Genomic DNA, 12,332 nt, shown 5'->3' with positions numbered 1-12,332 from the left:
ATTGGTTTGGTTAGCCCATTTAGCCTTACATTTCATAGACAGGTGCATCCAATCTTGACAAAAGGTATTTAAGGTGGCCAATTGCAAGTTGTTGTTCTCTTTGACTCTCCTCTGAAGAGTGGCAACATGGGGGCCTCAAAACAACTCTCAAATGACCTGAAAACAAAGATTGTTCAACATTATGGTTTAGGGGAAGGCTACAAAAAGCTATCGCAGAGATTTACGCTGTCAGTGCCCACTTTGAGGAAATGGAAGACCACAGGCACAGTTCTTGTTAAGGCCAGAAGTAAAATATCGGAGAGGCAAAGGATGGTGAGAACAGTAAAAAACAGCCCACAGACCACCTCCAAAGACCGACAACATCATCTTGCTGCAGATGGTGTGTTACTGTGCATCATTCAACAATTCAGCGTATGGGAGAGTGATGCGGAAGAAGCCTTTTCTGCACACATGCCATAAACTGAGTCGCTTGAGGTATGCAAACGCACATTTGGACAAGCCAGCTTCATTTTGGAAGAAGGTGCTGTGGACTGATGAAACAAAGATTGAGTTATTTGATCATAACAAGGGGAATTATGCATGGCGGCAAAAGAACACAGCGTTCCAAGACAAACACTTGATAGCCACAGTAAAATTATGTGGATGTTGCATCATGCTGTGGGGCTGTGTGGCCAGTGCCGGTATCTGTTAAAGTTGAGGGTTGCATGGATTCCACTCAATTTCAGCAGATACTTGAGAATAATGTTGAGGAATCAGTCACAAAGTTGAAGTTATGCAGGAGCTGGATATTTCAACAAGACAACGACCCTAAACACTGCTCAAAATCTACTCTGGCATTTATGCAGAAGAACAAGTACAATGTTCTGGAATGCCAATCCCAGTCCCCAGACCTGAATATCATTGAAAATCTGTGGGGTGATTTTGAAGCGATCTGTCCTTGCTCGGCTACCATCAAACCTAACTGAACTGGAGATGTTTTGCAAGGAAGAATGGTCCAAAATACCTTCATCCAGACACTCATTACAGGCTATAGGAAGCGTGTAGAGGCTGTTATTTCTGCTAAAGGAGGCTCTACTAAATTATATTGTGATATTTCTGTTGGGGTGCCCAAATTTATGTCCTTGTCTAATTTCGTTTTGATGCATATTGCACATTTTCTGTTAATCCAATAAACCTCATTTCACTACTGAAATATTACTGTGTCCTTCAGTTATTTGATAGATCAAAATGAAATTGCTGATCCAAACACCCAATTATTTATAAATGAAAATCATGGAAATTGTCAGGGGTGCCTAAACCTTTGCATACGAGTGTATGTATGTATGTATTAGGGCTGCACAATTAATCGCATATGCGATTTAAAACCGCGATTAATTGCCGCGACTTTAAAACCGCAAGGAGTCACGATTCTTTCCTACATAAAAAAATTCCTTTAGAAGTGGCTGTAATGCATTCATTTATTTGTGATTTCTTGCACACCAGCTCCGCAGAGAGCTTCTAAAGCATCAAAGAGATCTCATTGTTAAAAGGTATCAGTCAGGAGAAGGGTACAAAAGAATTTCCAAGGCATTAGATATACCATGGAACAAAGTGAAGACAGTCATCATCAAGTGAAGAAAATATGGTGCAACAGTGACATTACCAAGAACTGGATGTCCCTCCAAAATTGATGAAAAGACCAGAAGAAAACTGGTCTGGGAGGCTGCCAAGAGGCCTACAGCAACATTAAAGGAGCTGCAGAAATATCTGGCAAGTACTGGCTGTGTGGAACATGTGACAACAATCGCCCGTATTCTTCATATGTCTGGGCTATGGGGTAGAGTGGCAAGACGGAAGCCTTTTCTTACAAACAAAAAAAACATCGAAGTCCGGATAAATTTAGCAAAAACACATCTGAAGTTTCCCAAAAGCATGTTGCAAAATGTGTTCTGGTCTGATGAAACCAAAGTTGAAATTTTTGGCCATAATTCCAAAAGATATGTTTGGCGCAAAAACAACACTGCACATCACCAAAAGAACACCATACCCACAGTGAAGCATGGTGGTGTCAGCATCATGCTTTGGGGCTGTTTTTCTTCAGCTGGAACTGGGGCTTTAGTCAAGGTAGAGGGAATAATGAACAGTTCCAAATACCAGACAATATTGGCACAAAACCTTCAGGCTTCTTCTAGAAAGCTGAACATGAAGAGGAACTTCATCTTTCAGCACGACAACGACCCAAAGCATACATCCAAATCAACAAAGGAATGGCTTCACCAGAAGAAGATTAAAGTTTTGGGATGGCCCAGCCAGAGCCCAGACCTGAATCCAATTAAAAATCTGTGGGTTGATCTGAAGATGCCCTCGCATTCTGACAGATTTAGAGTGTTTTTGCAAAGAAGAGTGAGCAAAACTTGCCAAGTCAAGATGTGCCATGCTGAAAAAAATCATACCCAAAAAGACTGAGTGCTGTAATAAAATCAAAAGGTGCTTCAATAAAGTATTAGTTTAAGGGTGTTCACACTTATGCAACCATATTATTTTATTTTATTTTTTTTATTTCCCTTTACCTAAAAGATTTGTTTGTTTTTCAATTGAGTTGTATAGTTTATAGGTCACATTAAAGGTGGAAAAAGTTCTGAAATGATTTATCTTTGTCTCATTTTTTTACATCACAGAAACCTGACATTTTTACAGGGGTGTGTAGACTTTTTATATCCACTGTGTATATATAGATATAGATAGAGAGATATCTATATAGATATATATATATATATATATAGAGATAGAGATAGATATATAGATATATAATATATATATATATGTAGAGATATATATATATATATATATATATAGATATATATATATAGATATATATATATATATATATAGATAGATAGATAGATAGATATATAGATATAGATAGAGAGAGAGAGAGAGAGAGATATAGATAGAGATATCTATATAGATATAGATATCTATCTATCTATCTATCTATCTATCTGGATAGATAAAAAAAAAAGTTTCCCTCTAACTCTGTGAAACAATCTTTCAGCAGTATAAATTATGTATGGATTACTTTGTAACTGAAAACTTCTACTAGTGAGCCTGAGAATACGTTACTTTTGGTGAATATAATGTTATGAAGCTTTCTGATATCCCATAAGGACTCTTTTGCATACCCTTTGTATACCCTTTGTATGCCTCTGCCATCCTGTGTTGCCGTGTGCCCATTCTTGGCATGCAGCACACTTTTTGTCTACTGCGCTTTCCTTTCTTGTCTGTTGTAACAAGTCTGTGTTCCCTTTTAGGACTCCTATGTGCTGCAGTACTTTAAATCCCTTGGTGAATACCTGCACACAGGCCCTCCTGTATATTTTGTGATTGAAGAGGGTCATGACTACACTACAAATGAAGGACAAGCTATGGTGTGTGGCGGAGCTGGATGTAACAACAATTCCTTGGTACAACAGATCTTTAGTGCAGCAGAGCTGGCTAACTAGTAAGTGATGTGGCATCTCCCATGTCATTAACAGTAGAGAGCCTATGGAAAGTTGTGTATAGTGACATATGTGCAAGTTGTTATATTTTTTAATTCTAATTTATACATTGTGTGTAGACTCTTGGGTAGCTCCTCTGACAGCCTTGATATCACAGTCCCAGAAGTTGTTTTTAATGGGGCTACAATGTCTGTACTGACACACAGTCTACTTAAAGGGACAGTCAACACCAAAATTGTTATCGTTTTAAAAGATACAGTAGATAACGCCTTTACTACCCATTCCCCAGCTTTGTACAACCAACATTGTTATATTAATATACTTTATAACTTTTAAACCTCTAAATTTCTACCTGTTTCTAAGTCACTACAGACAGCCTCTTATCGCATGCTTTTTTATTTGCTTTTCACAACAGGGGAGTGCTAGTTCATGTGAGCCATATAGATAACATTGTGCTCATGCTATCTATATGGCTTGTGCACAACACAGGACTAATTGGCTAAAATGCAAGTCAATAGATAATAAATAAAATGTTGTGATCAGGGGGCTGTCAGAAGATGCTTACAAGGTAATCACGGAGGTAAAAAGTATATTAATATAACTGGGGAATAATAAAGGGATTCTCTATCTTTTAAAACTGTAGCAATTTTGGAGTTGACTGTCCCTTTAAAGGGACATAAAGAAAATACTGTGTGTTCGCTAGCTGGTGATTGGTGGCTACGCACATATCCCTCTTGTCATTGGTTTACCAGACGTGTATAGCTAATCCTAGTAATGCATTGTTGCTCTGAAGCTGACTTTAGCTATGTGTTTATACTCTGCAATTGTTAAATACCTAGTTTGATTATTTCATTATTACATTATATTTCTTTCATGTAATTGGCAAGAGTCCATGAGCTAGTGACGTATGGGATATACAATCCTACCAGGAGGGGCAAAGTTTCCCAAACCTCAAAATGCCTATAAATACACCCCTCACCACACCCACAATTCAGTTTTACAAACTTTGCCTCCTATGAAGGTGGTGAAGTAAGTTTGTGCTAAGATTTCTACGTTGACATGCGCTTCTCAGCATTTTGAAGCCCGATTCCTCTCATAGTACAGCGAATGTCAGAGGGACGTGGAGAGTATCACCTATTGAATGCAATGATTTTCCTAACGGGGGTCTTTTTCATAGTTTCTCTGTTATCGGTCGTAGAGATTCATCTCCTACCTCCCTTTTCATATCGACGATATACTCTCATATACCATTACCTCTACTGCTAACTGTTTCAGTACTGGTTTGGCTAATCTGTTATATGTGGATGGGTGTCTTTTGGTAAGTATGTTTTTATTACTTAAGACACCTCAGCTATGGTTTGGCACTTTATGCATTTATATAAAGTTCTAAATATATGTATTGTACTTATATTTGCCGTACTTATATTTTGCAGATTGTCAGTTTCATATTTGGGGAAAGTTAATATTAAGAAATATTTTTCTTACCTGGGGTTTAGTCTTTTTTTCTATTGACTACTTTGTTTCAAATTGCGGGCTGACTTAGGCTCGTGCGTGTGCCAAATGCTACACTTTATTGCGTCATTCTTGGCGCAAGAATTTGTTGGCGCGAAAGGCACGTCCGTTGACGAAAGTTTGTCATTTCCGGCGTCGTAATTGACGCAGAGGTTTAAGACAGGGTTGCGTCGTTAGGGATGCGAGTGTGTCATTTCCGGACATGGTTGGCGCCAAAAAATGTTTGTTACGTTGTGCGTCATACTTGGCGCCAAACTTTTTTCATTATTTATTTGCCCCATTGCTTTTTGCCTCTTGCCTTTTTCTATGTCAGAGGGCTATACTATTTGCATTTTTTTCCCATTCCTGAAACTGTCATAAAAGGAAATTGATCATTTTGCTTTATATGTTGTTTTTTCTTTTACATTTTGCAAGATGTCTCAATCTGATCCTGCCTCAGAAGTATCTGTTGGAACTTTGCTGCCAGACATCGGTTCTACCAAAGCTAAGTGCATTTGTTGTAAAATTGTGGAGATTATATCTCCTAATGTCATTTGTATTAGTTGTCATGATAAACTTTTACATGCAGATAGTGTGTCCATCAGTAATAGTACATTGCCGGTTGCAGTTCCTATTCCTGATGCTATTTCTGATATGATTTCTAAGGAATGGAATAAGCCGGATACTCCTTTTAATCCTTCTGCAAGGTTTAAAAAATTCTATCCTTTACCAGCAATTTCAATAGAGTTTTGGGAAAAGATCCCCTAAGTTGATGGGGCTATTTCTACTCTTGCTAAACGAACCACTATTCCTATGTAAGATAGTATTTCCTTTAAAGATCCTTTAGATAGGAAGTTTGAATCTTATCTAAGGAAAGCTTATTTATATTCAGGTCATCTTCTTAGGCCTGCAATTTCTTTGGCTGATGTTGCAGCTGCTTCAACTTTTTGGTTGGAGAATTTAGCGCAACAAGAATTGGATTCTGACTTATATAGCATTGTTTATTTACTGCAACATGCTAATCATTTTATTTGTGATGCTATTTTTGATATTATCAAAATTGATGTTAGATCCATGTCTTTAGCTATTTTAGCTAGAAGAGCTTTGTGGCTTAAATCTTGGAATGCTGATATGACATCTAAATCTAGATTATTATCTCTTTCTTTCCAAGGTAATAATTTATTTGGTTCTCAGTTGGATTCTATTATTTCAACTGTTACTGAGGGGAAGGGAGTTTTTGCCTCAGGATAAAAAAACCTAAGGGTAAATCTAAGGCTTCTAATCGTTTTCGTTCCTTTCGTCAAAATAAGGAACAAAAACCTAATCCTTCCCCCAAGGAAACTGTTTCCAATTGGAAGCCTTCCTCAAATTGGAATAAATCCAAGCCTTTTAAGAAACCAAAGTCAGCCCCTAAGTCCGCATGAAGGTGCGGCCCTCATTCCAGCTCAGCTGGTAGGGGGCAGATTAATTTTTTTCAAGGATGTTTGGGCAAATTCTGTCCAAAATCAATGGATTCAGAGCATTGTCTCTCAGGGTTACCGAATAGGATTCAGAGTAAGACCTCCTGTGAGAAGATTTTTTCTCTCACGCATCCCAGTAAATCCAGTAAAAGTCCAGGCTTTCCTGAAGTGTGTTTTAGACCTGGAGGTTTCAGGGGTAATCATGCCGGTTCTTTTTCAGGAACAAGGTCTGGGGTTTTATTCAAATCTATTCATTGTCCCAAAGAAAGAAAATTCATTCAGACCAGTTCTGGATCTGAAAATTTTGAATCGTTATGTAAAAGTACCAACTTTCAAGATGGTGACTATAAAGACTATTCTGCCTTTTGTTCAGCAAGGACATCATATGTCTACAATAGACTTGCAGGATGCTTACCTTCATATTCTGATTCATCCAGAACATTATCAGTTCCTGAGATTCTCTTTTCTAGACAAGCATTACCAATTTGTTGCTCTTCCATTTGGCCTAGCAACAGCTCCAAGAATCTTTTCAAAGGTTCTGGGTGCCCTACTCTCTGTAATCAGAGAACAGGGTATTGCGGTGTTTCCTTATTTGGACGATATCTTGGTACTAGCTCAGTCTTTACGTTCTGCAGAATCTCACACAAATCAACTAGTCTTGTTTTATTCGAAAACATGGTTGGAGGATCAATTTACCAAAAAGTTTCTTGATTCCTCAAACAAGGGTCACCTTTTTAGGTTTCCAGATAGATTCAGTGTCCATGACTCTGTCTCTAACAGACAAGAGACGTTTAAAATTGGTTGCAGCATGTCGGCACCTTCAGTCTCAGTCATTCCCTTCAGTGGCTATGTACATGGACGCGATTCCTTTTGCTCGTTTTCACATGAGACCTCTCCAGCTTTGTATTCTGAATCAGTGGTCCCGGGATTATACAAAGTTATCACAATTATTATCCTTAAATCCCAATGTTCGACACTCTCTGACGTGGTGGTTAAATTACCAGCGTTTAGTTCAAGGGGCCTCTTTTTTGTTCGGCCAACCTGGACTGTAATCACAACAGATGCGAGTCTTTCAGGTTGGGGAGCTGACTGGGGATCTCTGACAGCACAAGGGGTTTGGAAATCTCAAGAGGCGAGATTACCAATCAATATTTTAGAACTCTGTGCAATTCTCAGAGCTCTTCAGTTTTGGCCTCTGTTGAAGAGAGAACCATTCATTTGTTTTCAGACAGACAATATCACAACGGTGGCATATGTCAATCATCAGGGTGGGACTCAGTCCCCAAGCTATGAAAGAAGTATCTCAGATACTTGTTTGGGCGGAATCCAGCTCCTGTCTAATTTCTGCGGTTCATATCCCAGGTGTAGACAATTGGGAGGCGGATTATCTCAGCCGTCAGACTTTACATCCAGGGTAGTGGTCTCTCCATCCAGATGTGTTTTCTCAGATTGTTCAGATGTGGGGTCTTCCAGAAATAGATCTGATGGCTTCTCATCTAAACAAAAATCTTCCCAGATACCTGTCCAGGTCCAGGGATTCTCAGGCGGAAGCAGTGGATGCGCTGACACTTCCTTGAGGTTATCAACCTGCTTATATCTTCCCGCCTCTAATTCTTCTTCCAAGAGTGATCTCCAAAATCATCATGGAACAATCATTTGCGTTGGTGGTGGCTCCAGCATGGCCCCACAGGTTTTGGTATGCGGATCTTGTTCGGATGTCCAGTTGCCAACCTTGGCCACTTCCGTTAAGGCCGGACCTACTGTCTCAAGGTCCGTTTTTCCATCAGGATCTCAAATCATTAAATTTGAAGGTATGGAAATTGAACGCTTAGTACTAAGTCATAGAGGTTTCTCTGACTCAATTATTAATACTATGTTACAAGCTCGTAAATCTGTCTCTAGGAAGATAGGAAGATTTATTATCAAGTTTGGAAGACTTACATATTATGGTGTTCTTCTCATAAATTCTCTTAGCATTCTTTTAGAATTCCAAGAATTTTACAGTTTCTTCAGGATGGTTTGGATAGGGGTTTGTCTGCAAGTTCCTTGAATGGACAAATCTCTGCTCTTTCTGTTTTATTTCACAGAAAGATTACTAATCTTCCTAATATTCACTGTTTTGTACAGGCTTTAGTTCGTATTAAGCCTGTCATTAAATCAATTTCTCCTCCTTGGAGTCTTAATTTTGTTTTGAGGGCGTTACAGGCTCCTCCATTTGAGCCTATGCACTCTTTGGACATTAAACTGCTTTCTTGGAAAGTGTTGTTCCTTTTGGCCATCTCTTCTGCTAGAAGAGTTTCTGAGCTTTCTGCTCTTTCTTGTGAATCTCCTTTTCTGATTTTTCATCAGTATAAGACGGTTTTGCTGACTTCATTTAAGTTCTTACCTAAGGTTGTGAATTCTATCAACATTAGTAGAGAAATTGTTGTCCCTTCCTTGTGTCCTAATCAACCAAGAGTTCTTTGGAAAGATCCTTACATTCTTTGGATGTGGTAAGGGCGTTGAAATATTATGTTGAAGCTACTAAAGATTTCAGGAAGACTTCTATTCTGTTATATTTTCTGGTCCTAGGAAAGGTCAGAAGGCCTCTGCTATTTCCTTGGCTTCTTGGTTAAAGCTTTTGATTCTTCAAGCTTATTTGGAGTCGGGTCAGGCCCCGCCTCAGAGAATTACAGCTCATTCTACTAGATCAGTCTCCACTTTGTGGGCTTTTAAGAATGAAGCTTCAGTTGATCAGATTTACAAAGCAGCGACTTGGTCCTCTTTGCATACATTTACTAAATTCTACCGTTTTTATGTATTTGCTTCTTCAGAAGCAGTTTTTGGTAGAAAAGTTCTTCAGGCAGCTGTTTCAGTTTGATGTTTTAAGTTTTTCTTTTCTTCATGAGAATTACTTATATTTTGGGTTGTGGATTAATTTTTCAGCATATGGCTGTTTATTTTTATCCATCCCTCTCTAGTGACTCTTGCGTGGAGTTCCACATCTTGGGTATTGATATCCCATACATCACTAGCTCATGGACTCTTGCCAATTACATGAAAGAAAACATAATTTATGTAAGGACTTACCTGATAAATTCATTTCTTTCATATTGGCAAGAGTCCATGAGACCCACCCTTTTTTTATGGTGGTTATGATTTTTTTGTATAAAGCACAATTATTTCCAGATTCCTTTGTTGATGCTTTTTACTCCTTTCTTTATCACCCCACTATTTGGCTATTAGTTAATACTGAATTGTGGGTGTGGTGAGGGGGTGTATTTATAGGCATTTTGAGGTTTGGGAAACTTTGCCCCTCCTGGTAGGATTGTATATCCCATACGTCACTAGCTCATGGACTCTTGCCAATATGAAAGAATTTAATTTATCAGGTCAGTTCTTACATAAATTATGTTATTTCTTAAAGCACAATAGACCATTTTATTTTTGCACTTTTATGTCCCTTTTGATATTTGTGTGCACATTGTTGCACAAGGTCTGTGCAATTCACAGTCTGAAATATAGTGATAAGATAATGGACTATGCCCCTTCAATACAAACACTGGCACTCTAAACACAAGCAAATATTCCTAGCACAGAAGGCAGTTAACATTTACAAAGGATCATCTTCATTCTGCTTTAACAGCAGATTGTAAAACAGCATTTAAACAAAACTATAAGGTCGTATCTCTTCATAATTAGCCAGTTCTTGTGATCAGCTTGATATTGTGAATATATTTAATGCATGATTTTATTGTAAAATCTTTTTAATTTAATTTGTAATCACTTTAGTGCGGAGGGTGACCCATTGTGATCTGAGGGACGATGACGGTGTCTTCCCCCCTCACACACACACACACACACACACACACTGCAATGCAGTAAAGAGACAACTTCTTCCTCATTGCCTGCTGTAGTCAGCAAGATAAAATCAAAGAGAACAAGGAAATAACTGCAGCTCCTTCCACTTTGCCACTTACAGGCACAAGAGGGAAGTCTGCCCCTGTAAGATGCAGGTGATCACTGTCAAAATGTCAGTGAGGGTCTATAAAGGATCCCCCTGTGTTTTCCCTATTTAAAGGGACAGTATACACTCATTTTCATATAACTGCATGTAATAGACACTACTATAAAGAACAAGATGCCCAGATACTGATATAAAAATCCAGTATAAAACGGTTTAAAAACTTACTTAGAAGCTCTCAATTTAGCTCTGTTGAAAAGGTAGTTGGAAAGCCCACTGCAAGTGGAAAATAAAACACTCCCCCCCTCCCCCTTCTTTTGCATATAAAAAGACCTTTTACACAAACGGGAGCAAGCTGGAGTAGGTAGCTGACGGTATTCTCATAAAAACTTTGGGGCTTGAGTCTGAAAATCAGAGCAATGTTATTTAAAAATAAGCAAAACTTTACTTTTTTTTAAAAAAACAAAACAAAAAAACAACAACTTTACGGGCTATATAAATAGATCATCTACAAAACATCAAATAAAAAATGAGTGTATAACGTCTCTTTAAAGGGAAACTCAAGTCAAAATTAAACTTCATGATTCAGATACAGCATGCAATTTTAAACAACTTTCCAATTTACTTCAATTAACAAAATGTGCACAGTCTTTTTATATTTACACTTTTTGAGTCCCCAACTCCTACTGAGCATGTGCAAGAATTCACTGCATATACGTATATGCATTTGTGATTGGCTGATGGCTGTCACATGATACAGGGGGAGTGGAAATAAATATAACTTTGCAATTTATTTAACAAAAATCTACTACTCATTTGAAGTTCAGACTAAGTGCTATTGCACTGTCTTCTTATCATGTATTTGTTGATTATGCAAATCTACTGTATTGACTGGTCCTTTAAGGGACCAGTGACATTTGAAAGGAAAGAATTTCCTCTTTCAAATGAGGAGTTACTTATTCCCCTAAGATGTAGCTGGTGATCACTAGAAACCAGATACTTTTTTTTATTTTATTTTTAAAAATATTTTTTATTAATTAAATTTCGACATAACATAGGCAAAATATTTCTATGACATAAGAACAAGGTATTACATAAGTATGGGTGAAATAAACATGTTGCGCAAAAATGTCCATTTTCCAGTCCTGTATTCAGTTTTCTTGAGCATAAAGTCCATTTTGGGTTTGTAGGTTATCAGGACTCATACATATCGTTTTAGCCAAGTACTTTTTTTAACAGTTTGTATAATTTTCAGTACATATAATACAAAGAGGGGTACAAGTTTTGTAAATGTCAAATCTAATGCAGGGAAGGGATATAAGCGAGGTTCAATTTTGATTGTGTGTTGATCCATATGTTTTCCACATTATACATTTTAATTAGTGTGTGTCCAAGGTGCCAGATTGGATGTGGTTGTACCTCTCTAAGTGCAGGAGGTTTTCTACCCGATTCTCCCATTCCTTTTCTGTGGGAACTATGTCAGATTTCCAATGTTTTGGTATTAAGGATTTCATGCTGTTTAACAGTATCAATAAGGCCCTAGCCGTGGTGTCGCTGAGCATAGGTAGGGATAGGTATAGGAGAATCTGCGGGTCGTTTGGTAAGTGCTTCCCTATTATGTCCGACATTCGTTTGAGCAGAATGTATCTAGCTTGCTGCAGTGCCACCATATGTGTGTTGGGTTTCTTAGATCTCCACATTCCCCCCAGCACTTATCGTTGGCTGTTTTGTAAATTATGTGTAGTCTGTTAGGTGTGAGATACCATCTCGTTGGGTATTTGTAATTTGTTTCCAGAACACTTGTGGATATTGATGATTGTTTGGTGATTTTATATTGAAATGTTTTTTTTTATTAGCAATTACAAACTCCATTACAGTGCTTACAGAAAAAAAAACCACATTAACATCAGCACAGGATTTAAATTTATACATGAAGTCATATGACATCTTTATTATACA

At 37.9% G+C, this 12,332-nt stretch overlaps 1 protein-coding gene across 1 annotated transcript in view; it reads left to right on the top strand.

The window, feature by feature from the left end:
* Window positions 1-12,332, top strand: part of NPC1 (NPC intracellular cholesterol transporter 1) — a 322,060-nt gene that overhangs the window by 243,993 nt on the left and 65,735 nt on the right. Inside the window, exon 18 of the mRNA XM_053714975.1 lies at window positions 3,291-3,481. Within this exon, the coding sequence (XP_053570950.1) occupies window positions 3,291-3,481 (191 nt within the window). The remainder of the gene's footprint in view (window positions 1-3,290; window positions 3,482-12,332) is intronic.

This window comes from Bombina bombina, chromosome 5 (assembly GCF_027579735.1).
Source record: "Bombina bombina isolate aBomBom1 chromosome 5, aBomBom1.pri, whole genome shotgun sequence".
NCBI lineage: Eukaryota > Metazoa > Chordata > Amphibia > Anura > Bombinatoridae > Bombina > Bombina bombina.
Note: the sequence above shows the minus strand (reverse complement) of the source record. Positions and strands in the feature narration are given on the sequence as shown.